We start from the raw sequence: 23,231 nt of genomic DNA, 5'->3' as shown, positions 1-23,231 counted from the left end.
GATCCCTGCCCTCCTTGGCCACACCTCCTGAGCCTGAATTATAAGATCTCTTTTTCCCTCAAAGCCACCAGAGCACAAAGGCTTTCCCTGTCTGGTACTCAGCTACTCATCCTCTTCTGAGTGCCTGTGGCTGGGCTGCCAGGACAGCAGCCAGGGAAGTCACCCAAGATGGCATGGAATACTAACCTTCGGTGGCGACTGCCACTCACCTGCTTCATCTTACAGGTGGTCATGGTGGTCCTTTTTGGGGTGTTTGTGCGCTACAATCCTGAGGCTGATGCACACTGGACTGAAGAAAAGAGGCAGCGAAACATTTCTAGCGATGCAGAGAATGACTTCTACTACAGGTATCCAAGTAAGTAAAAACACAGGATTTGCCTTTAAGGCAACTGACAAACACCCTTCTCCAGGATCCTATTGAAATCTGACTGTACTTGGAAAACCTCCCTTCCTGAGTTTGGGACAGCCCCTCTACCTCCACATTTGGCTTAGGCAGCACCCTTTAAATAGCACAAGGCAAATATTCTGGGCTCAGAAGGTACAAATGCCCAATCTGTCCCTCTCACTCCCATAAACCAAGTCCCACATACTTTCAAGGTTTAAACTGAGTGGGACTTCACTGGGATCTTAGTTTCAGGGTCTGTCTTCATTGTGAAGGAAAGACAGCGGCAAATGGTCGGCTAAAACAAGAGCAGAGGCAGAAAGGGGGGGATGGGGTGGAGGGGAAAGGAGGGTAATACCTTTTTCTTCAAAGGAAAAAGGTTAAGGAGGAAACGATGTTGAACTAATTTTCAACCTTTCACTGCCCTTTAAGAATGTTCTTTCTTTGACAGCAAACCTTGCCTCACATCTGATACAGCCAAGATATTTACCTGGAAAAATTGCTAGGGAATGGAAGAATTTGCATAGTTCGAAACTTCAGGACATAGCAGTAGTTTAAGCGGGGGTGGGGGGGAGAGAGATCAGCAAATTTTTGTTTCAAAGGATCCAGATTTGATTCCTCGCTTTGCTACTTTGGGTCTCCCAAGCAAAATCACTTCACATCTCTGGTTCAGAATGATTGACTTGGACTAGATGATCTCTAAATTGATCAGGTCAGGATTAGGGTCTATGGATAGATTTCAGGGGATCTATGAATTTGAATGGAGAAAACTACATCTTTATTTCAAAATAATTGGTTTCCTTTGCAAAGCTATGTATTTTATTTTAGTATTTAACAACATGATTCTGAGAAGGGGTCCATAGGCTTTACCAGACTGACATCAAAAAAGTAAAGAATTCCTCAACTAGTTGATCTTTTCCAACTCAGTATCTATGATCTAATGAGCTAAAAAAAAAAAAAAAGTCCAGTTTTATATTTCCTGGGCCAAACAAAATATAGCAAGGGCAACTTCTTGACTTGGTCTCCTCCACGTTTGTCTTTTATTTCACAAACATCTTTCTTAATTTATATATTTTTTTTTTTGGAGGGGAGGTGGGAAGGTGTGAGACAATTGGGGTTAAGTGACTTGCCCAAGGTCACACAGTTAATCGTCAAGTGTCTGAGATCAGACTTGAACTCAGGTCCTCCTGACTTCAGGGCCCAGTGCTTTATTCACTGCACCACCTAGCTGCCCCTATCCTTCTTTATTAGAAAGGATGGAGGCTACCCAAGGAATAACAACTGTTGGATTTGAAATTAGGATATCTTAAGGGCTCTATCCCACTCTTGAATTTTTGGTTTATACATTTGCAAAGTGTTTATGAGGGTGGTTTAGGATGCCATTCTGATGCTTGGGAAATACCAGGAGAACATTGGCAAAAAAAGCCAAGGGCTACCAGTATTTGATTTGTGAGAATTCCATAGAAGTCCAGTTCATGGTAGTAGTGGGACCCAGAAGAAGTAGAGACTACATTCTGCCAACCATCCCATTTAACTTGGTAAGGGGAGATAAGGACCAAAAAAACCCTTTTTTTTGGGTCAGGTTCTTGGCTTGAGCTTGGTGGGTAAGAAACCTTTCTCTACCAATCATGAGAATGAATGAGGGAAAAAGGAGATTAGGTTTTAGATACCAGGACATGTGTAAGGGGTGGGGGTGGGGGTTGAGGTGGAACTATTATTTTGTAGCATAGGAATCTTGTGTTTAGGATTAGAAGGTAAGGTCCGTAGAAAGAGGTCCACACACCCATTACTTACCTAGGATACAAATAGTCCACAGACTTTAGGCAAAAAATATAAAATAAGGATCCTCTTTCTTTTCAATATTCTTATCTTTCCTCTGATCCTTTCACCCCAACCTGCCCTCACTCTCACTTCACCAGAAGCAGATAAAGTGAAAGGTCTTAACTCTCCCCATGGATATTTGCATTTTAATGGAGGATCCTGGAAGAAAAAAAATGCCAAAGGAATGAGTCTCTAAAGGTGGAATTTCAGATAGTTTCAGGATAAGGACCAGGAATATCCCTTTCTAATACTATTGCCAAACATATGTACAGTTTAGCTCTGACAGAATTAATGTGTGATGACTGTTTCTGTCTTAAACGCTTGAATCAAAGGAACCAGACAGCACCGGAGGTTTAGGACGGCTGTGGAACTGAAGGAAGGAATGCATTGATCGTTTTCTACCAAACTGGTTTCTTGATTTCAGCTTGAGGGGGTGTAACCATTTTAAAAGGTTGGGAGGGGCAAAGGGTCTTTTTTTTTTTTTTTAACTCATTCTCAACTCTTGGCCAGAGTTGCTAACACCTGTGCAGGATCTGCATCTTCCTTCATTCAGTTCCCTGCCTTCCCCCCAACCCCTCATTAGTGGGGCTAATTTTTCTTATTTGCTTTCCCTGGAGAGATTGGTTTAAGCAGGATCAGGTCATATGAGGAAGGGGTGGTGGAAAGGGTAGGCTTACCTATGGCGTAGTCAGAGCAGCCAGCTGGGGAATACCTCTTGAGAATTTAACCTTAATCTCATAGCTAATTTGAGGGGATTTGCTACAGAGCTCTCTTATACCAGCCAATGGTCCCTGGTGAAGCTGGGTCAGTTGAGGGCAGTAGTCCAGAAAGGACTGATGCTGATAACAAAGTAGAGTCCAGTAGAGAATGAGAACCAGGATGGCTAGGTGTCTAGAGACATAAAAAGAAGAGTTAAAAGAATAGGATCCTGGAGCGAAAGCAAAGGATCTTGAAGAAGAAAAAACTTGGTAGAGGGGGAAAGAGATGGTGTAGTTTTGTTCCTGAGTCATTTTAGACTCTTCATGATCCCATTTGGGGCTTTCTAGGCAGAGATACTGGAATGGTTTGCCATTTTCTTTTCCAGATCATTTTACAGATGAGGAAACTGAGGCAAAGAGGGTTAAGTAACTTGCCCAGGGTCACACAGCTAGTAAGTGTTTGAGGCTGGATTTGAACTCGGAAAGATGTCTCCCTGATTCCCAGCCCAGTGCTCTTATCTATCGAGCCACCCCAGCTATCCCAATGATGTGATAGTTGTCTTTAAATATTTATAGACATATTGAGAGGCAGCATGGCATAGGAGAATGAGCACTGGATTTAGAGTCAGTCATAGGACTCTGAGTTTGCTATTAAATCAATATCTGCATGACCTTAGCCAAATGCATTCCCCTCTCTGGGTCTTGGTTTTCTCATCTGTGAAATTGAAGGGACTTAGACTAGATGAGACCTCAGAGGTCCCTTCCAGCTTTAAATCTACATAAGTAACATTGGAGTTGTTGGATTTATTCTGTGTGGCACTAGAAGCCAGGCCTGGTACCTACGAGTGAAAGTTATAGGGAGGCAGATTTTGACTTAATTGAGCAATTCCTCTAACAGAGCTGCCCAACAATGGAAAAGCCTATGAGTCTCCTTGTCACTAAAAGCATCTAAGTAGAAGTGGAATGGCACTTGTCAGGAATATTACAGTGACTTCCTGAACTAGAGGCTAGGCAAGAGGACCTTCCAAATCTGTAATTCTGTGAGCCAGTGACCCACTCTGAAGCAGAACTGAAAGCAGAGCTGGAGTTAAACTGGACTGTGTTGTTCAAGATGCCAGATTTAGAGGGTGTCAGTTGTGCTTCAGGTGACACAACAATCCAGCCTTAGCACACAGCCAGAAAAGGGAGCTAAAGCAGTAGGTAGGGGTGAATTTCTCCCTGTTCGGTCCTGTGTCTCACTCCCTCACGTGTATAAAAAATTGTTGAACTTTAAAACCTTTAAGGACTATAGCAAATGGTATCTATGAGGAAATCATCTCTGAAGTGCCTTCCAGCTGTAAACCTTATTGGCCCCACACCCAGTAGTAACGTGAACATTTACAGGATTTAGGAGAAAGCAGGGGTGGCCAGTTAGCACTGTGAACTGCCTCAGGGTCTGGAATCTTGAGGAGTAGCAGACCTGCTTTGGGAGGTCTGCTTGGCTCCTTGCCTTAACTACTTTTACCCATTGTTTCTAGACTACTGTCCTATTTCTCTCTACCTACTTAAATCCTACCCATCTTTTAAGACCCAGCTCAAATTTCTTTTTCTTTGGTCTTTCCTGATCACTCCAGGCTACATCTACTTCTTTCTCTGAATCCTCAAGGCACTTACTGTACATGCCACTGATTTTTGCACCTAATAATATGCAACTTCATATTATTATCTAGTTGTTGACATCTTCGGCATTTCTTTAATCATAGCCCCACCCCTAACCAGGCATATGCCTACTCAAATGCTGAGTGATGATGATGATCATAATAATAACTGAAAATAAGTATTTGTATAACATATAATAATAACTGATCATCATAATAACTGATAATAAGTATTTATATGTAAGGTATCTCAAAAATCTTAGTGCTATTTTTAATAGCTTTAATAATAAGCTTATTATGAAATAAAATAAAAATTATATTTATATTGCATAAAAGTAAAAATGTTAAATTATTAATAATAAAAATAAGAATTAACAGCTTAAACAATTTTTAAAAAAAGTTTAAAATGGCAATGAGATATTTGGGATACCATGTAATATTCTAAAACTTACAGAGTACATGACTCATGCTAATTTGATCCTCATAAAGACTCTGTGAGGTAGGTACTACAGCTGCTATTAGCCTCTCTCCCATAACCTTTTAAAAAAAAATCAGGAATTTAAAGCTCAGAAAGGTTATGACTTTCTTTTGCTCACAAAGGTAGCAAATGTCAGAGATGGGATTTGAACTTAAATCTTGGTTGATTCCAAAGTCTAGGGCTTTTTTTTTTTTGCACTACTTAAAAGTTCAGGTTTGCAAATATTTTAACTAAGCAGCACTATAAAGGATATATGAAGAAAGACTCTACCTTCATCTAGAGAAAGAATTGATAAATAGAAGTGTGTATAGAATAATTTTACATATACACTATTTGTATCTAATGGTAGCCATCTCTGGGGTGGGGTTCAGGGAGAGAAGGAAAAAAAAAGAAATTTACATGATAACTTGATTATATATTTAAAAGAAATAGCAAGTTGTATATAACGATTTGCAGTTTCTTGTGCAATCATCTTTTTTATTATACTATGTTATGGAAATGGTTGTTTTATTCCATAAATTTAAAAATAAATAAATAAAGATATTATAGAATGAAGTTTTTGAATTTTCTAAAAATTTCACCCTTCAGGGTGGGGAACCTGCAGCTTTGAGGCCACATGTGACCTTCTAAGCCCTTGGGTTCAACCTTTTGACAGAACAAATCCTTTTATTAAGGAGATTTGTTTTGTGAAGTTTGGATTCAGTCAAAGGGCCATGGTTGAGAACCTAGAGGGCCACACATGGCCTCAAGGTAGCAGGTTCCCCACCCCTGCTACATTTATGTAACAAATCAGTTTTACCATCCACAGTGTATTGGATAGTAGAATTTAAAGGTGGTCCAACACCCTCATTTTATAGAGAAACATGCCCAGAGTTCAGTAGCTTGCCTGAGGTCAGATGGGCAGTAGGTAAAACATCCATGATTTGAGCCCAGTTCCTCAGACTCAAATCAGCTGTTTTCCCCTCTAAACCATGTTGCCTCTAAGTAAATAACAGGCATTAAATAAAAGCTTTTAAAATTGAATTGAGAGAAAAGGGCCATAGGGAGAGAAGCCAAAACCACAGCTGGAAACCTGCCTGTGGCAAACTGCCTGTTATCTACTCCTCTGTCTCTGAGAGTGCCAGCTCAGAATGACTCACTCAATACAGGTAAGGATGGCTGGATGAAGCTTAACCTGAAAGGACCAGATTTTTACAAATTTTATTTGTCAATCTAATAGCAAAGTCATAGAGGCAGGCAGTAGTTTTTTTGTTGGTTGATTTTAGAAAACTGGCCTTTGCCTAAAAGCCAGAGGATTCCCCATCTCTGGCTAGTATACAAGCAACCATAATCCTCATCAATATGAATAAATCATTCGTGCCTACTCTTCTAAAAGTGAGTGATACAGAGATTTCTAAGACACAGTCCAAGCCCTCAGGAAACTTATGATCTAGTTGGGAAGACAAGGGATATATAAAAATATGGGGAACACTACAGTGAAATAGTAGTAAATATTAGAGGCAGGATTTGAACCCAGGTCTATCTTGACTTTCAAGTCCAACTTAATATCACAATGCCCAGATAATAGATAAGTAGTTGGTTTGAGGAAAAGGAGAACCAGATCCCTGATCCTTCTTTTTTCATCCCAAACATCATTAGATCATGAGAAAACAGGAGGGCTTAGCCTTTGAGTAAGTTTAGTTACAGTCTTCTCAAAACACCTGCCCCATGAATATGGGAACTTTCATATATTATAGCTAATGGAGATAATTAACAGAAGTAAAAGAGACAAAGGTTGGCAAGAATATACAGAAGAACTGTACACATACAATGGTGTGGTTACTGATCTAGAGCCATACATTCTGGAGTAAAGTCATGTGGTCTTTAGGAAGCATTGCTAATAATAAGGCTAATGGAGGATAGCTGAGCTATTTAAAATCTTAAAAGATGATGCTGTCAAAGTGTTGTATTCAATATGCCAGAAAATTAGGAAAACTCAATAGTGGCCACTGTATTGGAAAAGATAAGTTTATATCTCAATCTTAAAGAAGGGCAATGCTAAAGAATGCTTAAATTATTGAACAATTGTGCTCATTTCACATACCAGCAAGATTATGGATAAGATTCTTAAAGTTAGGCTTTAGCAATATGTGATCTGAGAATTACCAGAAACGCAGGTTAGTTTTCAAAAAGGCAGAGGAACTAGAGACCAAATTGCCAATTCACTGGATTACAGAGAAAACAAGGAAGTTCCAGAAAAACATCTATTCCTGCTTCATTGACTATACTAAAGCCTTTGACTGTTTGGATCACTATAAAATGTGGCAAGTCCTCAAAGAAATGGGAGTACTAGAACATCTTCCTTGTCTCGTGAGGAGCCTATATGCCTGTCAAGAAACAAAAATTACAACTGAATATGGAATAGCTGATTGGTTCAAGATTGGAGAAAGGAGTACAACAAAATTGTATACTGTCACCTTATCTATTTAACTTAAATGGAGTAAACATCACAGGAAATACCAAGCTAGATAAATAAAAAAACAGAATTAAGGTTGCTGGGAGACATATCAACAATCTCAAATATGCAGATTATACTACTCTGATGGCAGAAAGTGAAGAAATTAAGAAACCTCTTGATGAGGGTGAAAGAGAAGAGTATAAAAACTGACTTGAAGCTTAACATAAAAAAATAAGATCAAGGCAACTGGTTCTATCACTGTCTGGCAAATAGAGGGAGAAGAAATAGAAGCAGTATTAGATTTAATATTCTTGGGCTCAAAGGTCACTACAGACGATGACTGCAGCCATGAAGTTAAAAGATGCTTGTTCCTTGGAAGGAAAACTATGGTAAATCTGAACAGCATACTAAAAAGCAGAAACATCACCTTACTGACAAAGTTCTAATACATTCAAAGCTATAGTTTTTCCACTAGTAATGTGTGGCTTTCCCTTGGGGAGAAAATAAACAAATATCCAGGACTTCAAGAGATGGGATCCTTTGCTCTGAGCTCTCCTTCAACTTGATGTAACCACAGGATCTCCTCTCATCTTGCTCTAGAATGTGTTTCCCAATACCTCCAACCCTTGTCTGTAGAGAGAGTAAGACAGGATCCAGGATTGGACTCATTTTTAATGAAGGACCAACTTTTGATTACTTTTTAAATTTTAAAAATTTATTTCATTAAATATTTCCTAATCACATGTAAATTTTTAACATTAATTTTAAAAAAATTTGCATTCCAAATTCTCTCCCTCCTTCAGCACCTCCTTCCTCCTTGAGAAGGCAAGAAATTTGATATTGATTATACATGTGAAGTCATGAAAAACATATTTCCATATTATCCATTTGCAAAAGAAAACACAACCCCCAAAAAATGAAGTTAAAAAGTAAGCTTTAATCTGCATTCAGAACATCAGTTTTCTCTCTGGAGGTGGATAGCATTTTTCATAATGGGGTCTTTAGATTTATCTTGGATCATTTTCTTGATCTCGTGGCTAAGTCTTTCACAGTTGATCATCCTTATAGTATTTCTCTTACTGTTTACAGTGTTCTTCTTGGTTCTGCTCACTTCACTTTGCATCAGTTCATATAAATCTTTCCAGGTTTTTCTGAGAGCATTCTACCCGTCATTTCTTATAGCACAATTAACTCTTGATTTCTAAACCTATGATTCCCCCGCTTCTACTTCTAGATTCATATTTTGCCTCTTGGGTTTATCTAGCCCACTCTAGGAAAACACATTGCCTTAAGCCTGGATTTCAATAGCAGACAAGATGATGAACCATGAGTATGGACCTCTTGTCAAAGGCAATTTAGGAGGTCCATTCTTTTATAATAAAGGGCTAGGGGCATAGAGAGACCAAAAATACTAAATAGCTATGTTGCTTTTATAATAAGAATTCCTGGCTTTTCCTTTTTCAGGCTTCCAGGATGTCCATGTTATGATCTTTGTGGGTTTTGGCTTCCTCATGACCTTCCTGCAGCGCTATGGTTTTGGTTCTGTTGGTTTCAATTTCCTCCTCGCAGCTTTTGGAATCCAGTGGGCACTGCTGATGCAAGGCTGGTTCCACTCTTTCCAGGATGGCTACATCCTCATCAGTGTGGAGAAGTAAGAGGGACTGAGTGACTGGGGTGGAAGGCATTGGGTTCTGAAGAAGCTTTGGGTGAATGAACCAAGCCACTCAGATTTTACAGTCACAAAATCTGAATCCAAAATAAAAGAACTGGGAAAGATCCTAGCAATCATCATGTGCTATTCCTTATAATTCCATTAATCGTGCATTCTTCAAGCATTTATTAAGGACCTACTATACACTAGGCATTGTGCTAGTTCTTGAGACTACCCATGAAAAAGTGAACTGGTATTTTCCCTCAAGGGCTTTATATTTTACTAGAGGAAGAAACAACACAAACCCAAATAAATCCAAGTAAAATATAGCTAAAGTAGACACAACATAATTCTATGGGATCAAGGGCACTGACAACTGAAGGAATCAGGAAAAGATTTGAGTAAGAGTTGATGCTTGAACTGAGCCTCAAAGAAAACTTAGTACAGTGCCTGGAACATAGTAGGTGCTTAATAAATGTTGACTGAATTGAATGAATCCAGAGTCAGAGATGATGAGAAATTGCATTCTAAGCATGGGAAGGGTGGGTAGCTTGAACAAAGGCACTGGGGGAAGGTGGGAGGAATGGAATGTATGTCATATGCAAATAATAATAAGCAACTGAGGTCTAGAGATATAAATGCAAGACGATTTGCTCAAAATTACAGACTGAGACAGTGTCTAGTGCAACCGTCCCATATACCTGTCTCACACATACTGACTCTAGGACTCCATAGATATATATACCCTTCTCCCTGCTCTGTCAACTAGCACATTTAATTCAATTCAACTAACATTTATTAAGCAACTACTATGGGTAAAGGATTGCACTAGGCCCTGGGGATTGTTTGGAGGGGAGGAGACATCAGTGGGATCTGGATGTTACAGGAAGGTCTGACCCTTCCTTAGGGAAAGTTGGAGAGCAGGCCCTTGAAGTGAAGGGATTAATAAAGGGAACCATGGAAAGACATTTTCAGCATAGTGAAGGGCATAAGGAAAGGCATGGCAGGTCACAGGCTCAGAGCAGGAAAGTACATTGGAGGCCACCTAGTCCAATCCCCTCATTCACAGATTTGGAAACTGAGGCTAAGGGTGACTTGCCCATGGTCACACAGCTAGTAATGTCAGAAGCAGACTTTGAACCCAGGTTTTCAGTTAAGCAGTTTGGACTTGAGAAAAAATTGAGAGCACAGTCCCTGTCTTGAAGGGATTTCTAGGGTGCCCAGCCTTTTTCACCCCAGGGATCCCATGCTATCTGGGGGCCCAAAGCAACTCACAAATTCCTCTGAAACTGTCTCCTTACAGCCTCATCAATGCTGATTTCTGTGTAGGCTCTGTCTGTGTGGCCTTTGGAGCTATCCTTGGCAAGGTCAGCCCCATCCAGCTGCTCATCATGACCCTGTTCCAAGTGACCCTCTTTTCCGTGAATGAGTACATCCTTCTCAACCTTCTCCAGGTGAGGTCACTATGGCCTCTATGTGATTTTTAAATTAAATGAACCAAAGTAGACCACTCCTGGCAGAAGCAGGAATCTACTTAGCCCTTGGGCTTTCAGTCTAAGAGACTCATTTCCCCCTCCCTTGTCTGGTTACCTCCTGGTGACCTTTGGTTTGAGTTCAACTTCAGAATAAATCAGAGATTGTTTGTGAGTGGACAAAATGACAGATGGGGCTACAGGGAAGGATGGGGAGAGAAGAGAGCCTAAGAAGCAAGGAACCCTGATGGTTCCAAGCCTATATTCCATATCAATTAAGGCTTTTGAGAACTGATTGACACTGACCTCTGTCCTTGGGGGATAAGTGAGGACAAGCCAGACAAGCAAGGATTGACTCTCCATTTTCATGCTCAAGGTAAAGGATGCTGGTGGCTCTATGACCATCCATACATTTGGGGCCTACTTTGGACTTACGGTGACCTGGATCCTCTACCGACCTAACCTGGAGCAAAGCAAGGAGAGGCAGAGTTCTGTGTACTCTTCGGATCTCTTTGCCATGATTGGTGAGAAATTCAGCCCTGCTGTTTGCAGGGACCAAGGGTGGGCTTTATCTGACCTTTGAAACCTCTGTTTACCTGGCAACCTGATGGGATTAGCAGCCAGCAGTACTCACCCTCTACTCCTGAACTCTAATCTGAAACTCGGGAACTGTCTCTCCCAGCAGTGAACCTTCAGGTCATGGGATCCCAGAGATATCCATGGTGGTGAAGTAAAGGGAAAGGGATTTTGGGATTATTCGTTATCTCCCTGAATCTCAAAGCCTCTGTCCCTTAGTTTGTTTACCTATGAAACCTCATCCCACACTTTCCCCAATGTGTTCCATTGGCAGACACTGCAGTAGGCAGAAGTTCAGAATCAGGACTAGTGGAGGTTTGTTATCCTGTGTATTATTTTTTTCCATTTTATTAAAATTATTCTTTGTAGCATAAACTGCTTTAGTGCCTACTTAACTTCCTTTTTCCAGGTACCTTGTTCCTATGGATGTACTGGCCCAGCTTTAACTCAGCTGTTTCCAATCATGGAGATGCCCAGCATCGGGCAGCCATCAATACCTACTGCTCCCTGGCTGCCTGTGTGCTCACCACTGTGGCCCTCTCCAGTGCCCTGCAACGGAAGGGCAAGCTTGACATGGTGAGTAGGAGGTAAGATATGGAGAGGGTGCTGATGCTCAGGAAACACAGCGAGATGCTCCTTTGATATTTGGAGGGTTGGGACCCAAAGCTGGACCAGTTGTGACTCAGGAAACTTCTCTCTGAGATACCACAAGTGTTTTCAGTCCAAATAAAAGCTGTTATCAATGTGCTTGTCTTATTCCTACCATCTACTGATTTCACTAAGAATAAGGACAATTTTTTATTCACCTTTGTATGCCCACCCAAAGGCTCTAACATAGAGCTTTACACGTAGTAAACACTCAGTAAATAGTGGGTTTTAAAATTTTTAAAAATCAAAATCAGAATTAGGTGAGTATCTTAGATTGTGAACTTATGAGTAGAAACCAGATGGACAATCAGAGGATTGACATCTACATTAGGAGCACAAATTCCCATTTCTAAGTAATATTGAGAGAAAAATGAGAGCTACGAAGGTTAGCTCTAAACACAATTGTGAAATGTGTCTTTGGAGTATCATGATGTTCCCTACTGCTCTCTGGGCTACCCATGGCTTTCTTCTTTCCTGTGTCGAATATCATCCTTTTCAGGTCAGACTCTCTGGATCCCTATGCTGTCCAAGGTAACAACAGCTAGACTGATACATGCCCCTCTGCTACTACACTAAGAGAGTCTCTTAAGTAAGGCCCTTCTACCCCTAAGTAGCAAATGTGTATTTGGACAGTTTAACATGAGCTTTCTGGAGACAATATTCTACTCTGCCTTTCATATATTATATTTCATGGACCCCAGCTGTTCTGCACCATGTGAATAAGGGTTTCACCAATTACATTTTGATAGCATTAAATTTTTTCCTTCTTAAATATTAGACATAATTCTACATAAATTATATTAAATGTATGATATAAAACAAAATAATATTAAATTTTATGTTATAAGGTAGGTTGAATTTTTTCTATTTTGCTCCAAAATTTCCCTGACCCAACCTATTTTAGGGCTATTTCCCAACAGAGTTGGAAACCCATCTTACTGAGTCCATTAGAAGTCATTTAATCCAATTTATATCTACAACATACCTAAGAAGTGTCCATCAGCCTCTGTTTAAAGATTTCTCATGATGGAGAATATAAAACAACCCAATTCCATTTCTGGTTAGCTCAGTGGTTGCTTTTTCCTTACACCCAGCCTAAATTTGCTTCAAAAGCTTTGAACCTGTTGTTTCTAGTTCTGTCCTCTGGGTCCAAGTAGAACAAGTCTACTCTTTCATCTGATAGCCCTCCAAGTATTTCAAGACAGTGACCCTTTCCCCCTCTGTCTTCCCTTCTCCAAACTATGCATGCACAGTTCCTTTGATCAATGCTTGCTGAAATCGGTCACCATCCTCTGAACACTGTCCAGTAAAATTGAAATACCTAACGATGTGGTGGAAAGAGAGTTGAACGATAAGTCATGAGCTACAGGTCCTTTCTAAAACATAGTACCCGGAACTGAGCACAATACTTCTAGATGATGCTCCTAGACCAACATTCGTGAACTACAGCAATATACTTCCAACACCAAAGTGTTCCATGGTCAGGGTTATTCTGACACTAGCTCTTACCAATGTTAATTTTTGCACCTTGGAAACTGGTGAATGCTAACTTGATTTATGGCACAGTGGATAGAGTGCTGGGCCTGGAGTTAGAAAGGCTCCTCTTTCTGTGTTCAAATCTGGCCTCAGACACTTATTAGCTATATGATCCTGGGCAAGTTACTTAACTCTGTTTGCCTCAGTTTTCTCATCTGTCAAATGAGCTGGAAAAGGAAATGGCAAATCATTCCAATATCTTTGTCAAGAAAACCCCAAATGGGTTCAAGAAGTGGGGACATGACTGAAATGATAGAACTGTAACAACAAAGCTTGATTTACTTTTGTTTAGTTTATCTGTTTGTCTATTTATATGAGAGTCTATAGTCTTGGTGGCCATGTAAGCTTAGAGGTATTATCCACCAAAGGAAGAAGATTACCATCAACACCATTTATTGAGTCCCTACTCTGCTTAGGACCCCAGAGGTTCAATCCATTCATGTCTCATCTTGGTGAGGAGGGATGTCTCCCCTTTCCCCTCTAGGCTCAAGAAAGCCTTTGATTTTGAAGGCTCCAAAAGTAGATGGAGCCCTCAAAAGCCAGGTCAGTACCAGTTTATTTAGTTTTGTTGATTGCCTAGACTTGGAAAGTGATGGAGAAAAATGTTAATAATGTAAACTAATCTTAAAAGTGTGTTGTGTGTATCATTTTCCCTTCAAAGAGTTGGTCAATAAACATTTACCAACACCCCCTTGTCCATGGCCAAATTAGTTTGAGAAAGATTAGCTAACTCCATTAGTGATGCTATTGGTAACATTTCAGGTCCAAGAGGAGGTGAAGGCAGAACTCAGGCTGGGTTGGGAATTGTGCAACTTTGGGGCAGATAGGACTCTTCAGTTTCCCTTAGATCACACTACACAGGTGTGTATACAGCTATGTATACATTCATTGCTGCTAACCTTTGTGAAAATAAAACCATATTGAAACAATCCAGTCTGCTAGAATTTACCATACTATACAGATACTGGATATGGGCACACATATAAAGGACTGACATAGGGATACATATGTGTAGAGTAGACAGACACATTGGAGTGATTATATATGCATATGCAAGATAAAAGAATCTGAACACAATTCTATAGTCAACCACACTGCCTTGTATTTATAGGATTAACCAATGTCTTTGGCTTTCTTGACTAAATGTGTATTCTGACCCTTCTAAATGGACATTCCCAGGTTGCCAGGGCCCTAGGCCCTAGTTCTGCTCAATCCAGGGATGCGATTTCCTGACTGTAGCAATGATGATGTTCTCTTTCCCCAACAGGTTCACATCCAGAATGCAACACTGGCTGGTGGCGTGGCTGTAGGGACAGCGGCTGAGATGATGCTCATGCCCTATGGTTCTCTTATTGTTGGCTTCATCTGTGGCATTGTCTCCACCGTGGGCTTTGTCTACTTAACAGTAAGGGATACCTAATGGTGGTAGAGAGGAAAGAGATAAAGAAAGAAAAATAAGGAGTGAAGGGGGGATCATGATGAAGGAATCATTTCTAGATGGGGACAGGATGATTCTGGACTCCCTAGTTCTGGGCTTTGGTGGCATTTCCATTGCTGGACAAACAGCCACACTTTTCTCTCCTTAGCCATTCCTGGAGTCTCGGCTGCGAATCCAAGACACCTGTGGCATCCATAATCTGCATGGTATGCCAGGCATCATCGGGGGCATTGTAGGTGCTGTCACTGCCAATGAAGCTAGTATAGCTGTCTATGGACAAGAAGGGTGAGGTGGGGATGGGATAAGGGGATAGGGATGACTGGGGTCCCTCTTGACTTTTGATTCTACATTAACTCATTCCTATCCAACCTCAACCCTCCATAGACTTACTCCCCCAGTGTTTCTTAGGGGCCTCCCATCTTTTCTTTCTAGTTATTCCCCTGTTGTTTCAGTTTAATTCTTCCAACCTTTTTTAAACTACCATGGGTAAGGCACTGTTGGGTGGAAATCCAAAGGCAAACTACTAGATTTCTCCCCCTTCCATCCTACACCCCCATTTGAGTCTGGGAATCCTAACATAGAACTTCAGAATGTCAGGACTAGAAGGAACTTAGAGATCACTTAGCTCAATCCTATCTCATTTTACAGTTGAAAAAACTGAGTTCCAAGTGTTGAGAGTCTATGGTCTTGGTGGCCGTATAAGCCTAGAGGTATTAACCACCAAGGAAGCAGCAGGTTAACATCAACACCAAACATTCATTGAGTCCCTACTCTACTTAGGACCCCAGAGGTTCAACCCACTCATGTCTTATCTTCCTTGGTGGTGGTGGTGGGTGTCTCCTTTTTTCCGTCTAGGCTCAAGAAAGCCTTTGACTTTGAAGGCTCCAAAAGTACATGGAGCCCTCAAAAGCAGGGCCAGTACCAGGCAGCAGGCATCTTTGTGTCTCTGGCCATGGCTTTTGTGGGAGGTGCCATTGTAGGTGAGTAATTGAAGGTGTAAGGCTTTGGTACCTATGGGGGACAACATATGAAGTGGGTGTGAGTAGTATTTGAGATGAAATGAGAGCTATTGGATATTGATTCAGAGAAGAGTTACATTTGGACTGTGGGCTAATATAGAAACCATTCTTTATTTCCCTGTTAAGAGTGGCAGCAACATGTAGTGGATGGGGCACTGGACTGGGAATCAGGAAGGACTGGATTAGACTCCTGCTTCAGACACTAGCTATGAAACCAGGAGCAAACGACTTTCCTCTACAATCTGAACTTCCTTCTCTGTAAAACAGGGGAACTGTTTTTTAAGTACCTACAGTATGCTGGACACTGAGGGTAATAATGCTGTGGTACCTGCTTCTCAGGTTTTATTGGAGGCTCAAGTTAAAAGAATGTATGTAAAAAAAGTTTTGCAAACCCTAAAGTGTTATGTAAATGTCAATTACTGTTCTTTCCTCTTTGGGGAGCTGGGCCTCACTTTTCCATTCTGTATCTTGCTGTTGCCACCCTGTGGTTCATTTTGGTATTGCAATAGTAACAGCTCTCACTTTGATCTATGGAGGATGAGAGAAATTAATTCCCATCCACTAGTTGACGGAAAGTAAATGCTGGAAAGTATATATTCATTCCTCTAATCCCGTTTTCTTGTTTTAAAGAGGAGGAAAACTGACTCATTCAAGGTCACATAACTTATTAGTGATAAAGCCAAATGGGAACCCAAGTCTACTGACTCCCAAATCTAGTGAACTTTCCCGTTAGAGATGAAGAAACTCATCTTACCATCTGTCCAAGAACCAGAAGACAGGATAGACCAAGACAGAAGATGCCACTTAAGGGAGTGAACCCCACTCCTATCCTCTGCTTCAGTTTCCACGCACATTTATTGAGCACATTGTGTGTTAGAAGCTAGGAAACATAGAAAGATTAAATGAAGCAAGGTCTTTGCCTTCATGGAAATTCAGATCTAGGAAGGGGGTAAAGGACAAGCTCATAAAACACTGTGAGTTCCTGTGGCTAGAGAGTAGGCCTCAGAACAAGGAAAAGCTGGGTTCCAATTCTGCTTCTGACATAGGCTGGCTGCTGTGTGACTCTATAAGCCACTTAACTTGTCAGTGCTCTAGGCAACTCTCTAAAACTATAAATTACAGAACATGCTGACCTGTACTTGTAGAGGAAGTTTCCTCTTCTGGGAATTCCGTATGCCAATGAAATCATGGTCCAGTCCCTGTCCTCACCCCCAAATGAATCACTGCAAGATTAAATGACACATGAGAATTGCCTAAGAAGGAAATTGCTCTGCAAGTTTTATTAGGCCTCAGAGGGTGGGAATCATTGACGTTATCAAAGGATCAGTGAAGGCTTCATGAAGGAAGTAGTATTTCAGCTGAGTAGGATTTTTTTTTGTTTTTGTTGTTGAGTCATTTCAGTCATGTCTAAGTCTTCATAACTCCATTTGGAGTTTTCTTGGCTGTGACACTAGAGGCGTTTGCCATTTCCTTCTCCAGTTCTTTTGACAGATGAGGGACTGAGGCTAATGGGGTTAAGTGAATTGCCCAGCATCTCAGGTCCTCCTGACTTCAGGCCCAGTGCTCTATCCAATGAACCACCTAGATGTCTATTGAGTAGGAGAGGTAGGATTAAAACAGGTGAAAGATGAGAAGTAAGAAGGTGGAGATAGGTTCCCAGACATTTGTACGTGGAAATGTACGTGGAAATATACAAATCCCCAGAGCATAGTGCACATGGAGGGACTGGATTGAAGCTCATGGTAAAGGAAATAGTGTGAGGCCAGGCTGGAAAGGGTGTGGGCATGGAGTAGAGGGTGGGAGAGTAGGGTGGGGGGCAGGAAGTCTTGAATATGTGGCTATTTCCATGCTTCTTATTTATCTACATATGCAGAGACCAGCCTGGACTGGCTCTCAGCAGAACAGGCTGGGCGAGAGCCTCGGAATAAGGGCATTTTCAGAAAGGGAGTGGGAGAGAAGGAAGACTTGTTTATTCTCTTCATTTGACCCTATGTTCGGTGGTTTTATTTTAAGGCTGTATTTTGAAACTTCCCTTTTGGGGACAACCTGCAGATGAAAACTGCTTTGAAGATGAGGTCTATTGGGAGGTAAGTGTCAAAGGATAAGCAATCCTCTTCCAAGCCAGCTGTACTGATGCTTTCATTTTATAAATCCTGGAAATAAATGACTGTGGCCAGTATGATAGACAGAAACTTGGTCACCAGGTGACATTCTCTTTAGCTGCTGGGGATTGTAGAAGCAAAAATGTTCTTTTGCTCTTAGAATCTTAGGGGCAAGAGGAAAGTATATTTCTGGGCCTCTTAATACATCCAGGGTAACACAAAATGGGTGCTAATTAAAATGACTCCCAAGAGACATCTGGTATGGTTCCAGATATTCAGGGCAGAATTATAAGTAAAATATGGAATAAAACCTCATTATTTCAGACTTTATTAATCTGGAATTTGAAATTAGATAATTTCAAATTAGTCAGGGATAATCAGTTAGGAGTTTTTCTTATTCTTATCTATTTTAAAAAAGGTTTTTCTAAGTAAATTAATTTCACTGGATTCAAAAAACTCTTATTGAGTTTCTTCTAGGTATAAAACTTTAATATCTATCCACTCAGAAAGAGCATAACTTCTCTATAACCTAGTATAACTATGATTATAACTGTACATATACAACTATTTTCTGTCATCCCTGCATGACCAGGGAAACCCTGGGGGAGGGGACCTATCTACTAACTGTGGGTCAGGGAAGGCTTACCTAGCATTTACCAAGTTCCTGTGTTCTAGACCTGACTGTAAACTAGATGGGCTAATTATTATATTAGCTATTATATTACTATATGGAGGTATATTATTAACTATATTACTATAAATTATATATATATAACTATATTAGCTAAATATTCATCTATATACCTACTATATGGCATACAATAACCAAGTTCCTGTGTTTTCGACCTTGACTATGAAGTCAGATGGGCCAATAACAACTATATTACTATAAATTATATGAATACTACTACTATATTAGCTAAATACCCATCTATAAATAGCCTACTGTATACAATAGTCAGTCAACAGGGCACAAGTCATTAAGACTTGCCCTAAGATTGAACAATAATAGGCAAGGTAAGAGGCTAGGAGGAATTCAGGTGGTCTAGACAAAAGCTAAGGAATTTTCAATTAACAGTTACTGGGGACAGACTCAAGCAATTGAAAGTCCAGGAGATGAAGACAAAAACCTTGAAACAGGTCAGAAATCAATGATGAGTCAGTAAGCCAGGTAGTCAGTCACGTGACTTATGGTACCAGTGATCAGACTAAAGGTTATAAAACTGATATGCAAGCAAGGGGTGTCTGAGTAAGGGGCTCAGACTCTGATTGGGTAGGAACTGCAGTTAGGATATGTCGTGGACCTTGGTCTACAAGTTTGAGTGGTAGGGTAGCTACAGCTAGATGAGGAATATGGAAACTGATGGAGGCTTGGCAAGGGAGAGGAAAGCCTGAGAATACATCAGATTACAACTCATTCTTTCCAAGTCATGAAACAAAATACCCTAAAGGACCTTTTTATCTCAGCTCTCTGTACCCAATATATTAAAAGCTATAAGTGTGACTACCTTTCAAAATATACTACAATTCAGAATCTCTGCCATTTCCTCCCAATTAGTCCAAATTACTATGGTTTGGTCCTGAGCATGAGATGGATACCATTACCTTTGTCAAAAAGTTCCTCTCTGGAAGTATGGTATAGCAGCTGAATTTGGGATGAAATCTAAGCTCTGCCATTTACTCCCTAGCTCTCCTGGGTTGCAGAAGTCAATTAATTTCTATGGACCTTAGTTTCATCATCTGTTAAGTGAGTGGGTGGGACTAGATGACCTCTCAGATCCTCCCCAGCTCTAAATCTGTGGTCATATGACTGTTACACCATTCTGTTCTTTCTCTTACTAACCAAAAATTTGAACTGTTATCTGTGGAAGCTTTCAGTAAAAAGGAGTGTTCACATTACCTCTAATTCTGCCTTGAGTAACTGGAATCTGGCTCTTGGGAGTCATTTTAACTAGCACCTGTACTTCAACACCTCCAGAAAAGGTGGGATATTCAATCTTCAACATGGACACCTATGTAACTATTAGTCTCTCTAGTTGTACCGGCTGCTTAAAAATTCAGAGCTGAACCTATTTTAGATTACAGTTAAAATGAGGAGGGAATGTATTAGTCTCATGAGTCCTTTTATGTAACCAGCTCTAATATGTTACCTCTTCTTCCCCTCAGAAACTCATTCTAATTTTGTTCTGTTTTGACCTTCATAATTTATTTTAAAGATCACATTACACCTATCTTTAGGCTCTGTAAGCCTTTCAATGGCCTATGGCCAAAGGCAATAAGATATAAAATATTGACCTAAGAAAAGTTCTAAAAGTGAAGTTTGTCCCCATAGACCACTAGGATGGTTTGGATACTGAGCATGAGATGGATTTATCTGCTGGGAAGAGGTCAATTCAGAGATGTGTAATATGCAAAGTGACCACAAGGTGGCACTTGTGACATGCCTTATGCCTATTGTGCAGCGTTTTCCCCCACCTCCATTAGTCTGACTGACTCTTATCGGGAACACCCCTTCACTGCAACCAGCCTAGAGCACTGGGACAGGGTTAGAAGAAGTGGCCTATGACCTTCTCTTTATGCAGGTACCTGAAGCTGAGAAGAGCAACAGCTACCATCATGGGGATACTAGCCTCAAGCCTGTGGCATCCTAACACAGAGACTCCCCATGGAAGAGAAGCAGGTGGGAGTGTGCCTTGGAGTGGAATTTCTCTGGTTTGGGGAAGTCCCATGAAAGCAGGTCCATTCTAGGAGAAAGGCAAAGCACAGCAGACATAAACCTGCAAACGAACCACAGAACCTTATCAGCAGAACATCATCAGCCAGGGCCGGGCTCCATCACTCAGCCTCTCTAGCCCAAGGTTCATAACCCCAGAACCATCCTAGAATTGAGCTCGCCTCTTGAGGTTGGGGACACGGGATGAACAGCCATTCCCCTTTAAACTCTACCTACCATTGCCTTGGAATTCCGGAAACCTTGGATTGGCAAGTCAAAGAAGAAAAGAGAGAGGAAGAATATGGGCGTTCTGTTGGGATAGAAGGAGTATAACCTTTTACCAGCTCTACCCTAGGTAGAGTACATAGTAAATCTGTCAACAAGCACTTACTGTCTTAAGCACTCACTACATGCAGGTACTTCACTTGAGATACAAAAAAAGGCAAAACCTGTTCCCTGACCTCAAGAAATTCACATTTAAATGGCAGAGACAACATGCCAATAACTATGTGTGCACAAGATACCCATCAATCTATATGTATGTAGTGTGTGTGTGTGTGTGTGTGTGTGTGTGTGTGTGAATGAAAGGCAATCTCCACGGGCAGGCAAGTGTGGGAGGACTTTGGAAGGCTTCCTACAGAAGATCGGATTTGTGCTGAGTCTTAAAGGAAGCAGGGATATGCTGATCCTTAATTCTCTTGTGGTGTGTGGTGTGTGGTGTGATACATTTAGTAATGAGCTTCACACATATTGAATAGCTGGTAAACGTGGGGGCGAAAAGCACTGGATTTTGGAGACTTGGGACCAGGGTTCTGTTCTGGCCTTTATCGATTTCTAGTTATGTCATGCTATGTGCAGGCTGCTTCACTTTCTCTCATTTATAAAATGGAGGGTACTAATATCCACCCTGCCTACCTCACAAGATTGTTGTGAGGAACACATGAGCTAAGAGCGGGTAAATGTAAGGCATTGTTATTGAATCCTGTCAACACTCTGGGGCTGAGAAAATTATCTGTAGGCCTTGAAGGTGGCTAGGCCTGCAGTAGAGGCTAGGGTTGTTCTGATGCTTAATAGAGAAAAAGCTTGGGGAATCCAGCAAGGTTAGGTATGTAGGGGATGATAGGGTAAAGGGAAAGGTGAGCAGCTGCCTCCTTAACTCCCTTTATTGAGGAAGAGTAAAGTCAGCAGGGTCCAAGAGTTCAGTTCCTAGCTTTCATAGCCCTCTCAGCTCCAGTAAGGCAGTGGACACATGACAAAGTATTCTTGACTTCTTTCAACTGCAGGCCTCCTTTGGACCATCTCAGCCTCAGTGACCCAGAAATGAGAGTAAGTTTTTCCTGGGAGCCAGACTCAATGCACTGACATGTTCCCCACCTCCACCCTCTGGATTCTCTACCCATACACTTCTCTACCTTCGGCCTCCCACCTCCAAGTACAGGATTTTTCACTCTTCAAAGAACCTCTAAAGCAGAGACTGACATGCTGCCTGGAAGAGGTCTGAGTACAGAGGAAGAGGAACAGATAAAGGCGGGGGAGGGGCCTGAAACTGGGTTCCAGAGCCATATGTCTATAAGACCCATGGGAGCAAGAGGCTAGGGCCAAGGTCTTCCTTTTGTGGGAGAGAAGGAGAATGGGCAAGTTTCATTTGGACCATCGGTTTTTCTGGGCTGATAATCTGGATCTTGAGAAATGATGGGTTCTGCTACAAGAGAAATATTTCCTGGGACCAGCAGACAGTGAAGCCACTGTGCCTGCTAACTCATTCCTTATACTCTGCTTCCCTAGTCCCCCTGCTCCCTCCCTACCCTATTTCTTCATCCTGCATTCCTGTTGATGCCAGCCTAAGCAAATAAAATGACCGTGATGTCCACTGTAAAGAGTGTGAATGCTTGTACAGGAGTAGATTTAAAGGTCTTCATGATGGAACCAGGCATAGGACCCAAGAATCTTGCCCTTTAGTTCTAGGATTAAAACCTTCCTAGAAATTGCCTTAACACAAAGGAAACAAATTCAGCCCAGAAAAGAGAATGCTGGTTCAATCAGTGAATTTAGAATGAAACCCCAGAATCCTTTCTTTTCCTGCCTGTAGTCGGAATGCCTTTAAAGGATCTGGGATGCTACAACCCAGCCTCTTCCACACATTTTCCTGGTCCTTAAAAAGTGCTGAGGGTGATGTGTGGAGGAAAGGAGAGATAAGTCAGGCGTGTGTCCCTCTTTATCCCTTATTGCAGCAGCAGAGGGTCTTTGATTTGGTTCCTGGAAAGGGACTGTGTAGCTAAGGACGAATCCTTGGTTATCCTGGGGATGGAGAGGGTGTGGTATTGATAGACCAGAATCCTCTTTCCTCACAGATATTTCCTGGCTAGTCCCCACCTCAGCCTAGATAGTCTTAGGAACACCCCTTGTCTCTCTACCCTTGTCTCTAAGTGGCATCTTTATCAGAAATGAACTCTGGGAAGATTCTAATATAACACCTCCCTTTGAAGGAGAAGAATCACATGAATTTGGGGGTTCTTTTGCCTTCAGTCAGCTCTCACGACTCCTCCTATGACATCCCCTTTGTTAAGCTCATCCAATCCTCCCCAATCTTTTCCATGAGATCCGACCACCACCTTATTCAAGG

The 23,231-nt window shown here is 41.3% G+C and overlaps 1 protein-coding gene and 1 long non-coding RNA gene across 4 annotated transcripts; one reads left to right on the top strand and one right to left on the bottom strand.

Annotated features, from left to right (window-relative positions):
* The first annotated feature begins 50 nt into the window (after positions 1–50).
* On the top strand, positions 51–22,485 carry RHCG (Rh family C glycoprotein). Of its 3 annotated transcripts, none has more exons than XR_011170314.1 (11): positions 51–355; positions 8,918–9,104; positions 10,408–10,558; positions 10,953–11,100; positions 11,562–11,728; positions 14,604–14,741; positions 14,923–15,059; positions 15,630–15,754; positions 17,807–17,880; positions 20,478–20,963; positions 21,892–22,485. XR_011170314.1 is itself a non-coding variant. In XM_069098584.1 (11 exons), the coding sequence occupies exons 1-10, from the start codon at positions 169–171 to the stop codon at positions 20,544–20,546; spliced, it is 1,383 nt and encodes a 460-aa protein (XP_068954685.1). In that variant the 5' UTR covers positions 51–168; the 3' UTR covers positions 20,547–20,575; positions 21,892–22,485. The 3 variants fall into 3 exon arrangements, 2 of the variants coding, with proteins under 2 accessions (XP_068954685.1, XP_068954686.1); XM_069098584.1 differs by having other exon boundaries at positions 20,478–20,575; XM_069098585.1 differs by lacking the exon at positions 20,478–20,963.
* On the bottom strand, positions 14,681–17,396 carry LOC138169270 (uncharacterized). The gene is made up of 3 exons (XR_011170315.1): positions 16,927–17,396; positions 16,548–16,673; positions 14,681–14,752 (listed from the first exon to the last, which is right to left on the bottom strand). It is a non-coding gene; the product is annotated as an uncharacterized lncRNA (long non-coding RNA).
* Positions 22,486–23,231: the final 746 nt, after the last annotated feature.

This window comes from Petaurus breviceps, unplaced genomic scaffold (genome assembly GCF_028583685.1).
Source record: "Petaurus breviceps papuanus isolate PSGF00001 unplaced genomic scaffold, PetGlider_PUasm1.0 37, whole genome shotgun sequence".
NCBI classification, from domain to species: domain Eukaryota; kingdom Metazoa; phylum Chordata; class Mammalia; order Diprotodontia; family Petauridae; genus Petaurus; species Petaurus breviceps.
Note: the sequence above shows the minus strand (reverse complement) of the source record. Positions and strands in the feature narration are given on the sequence as shown.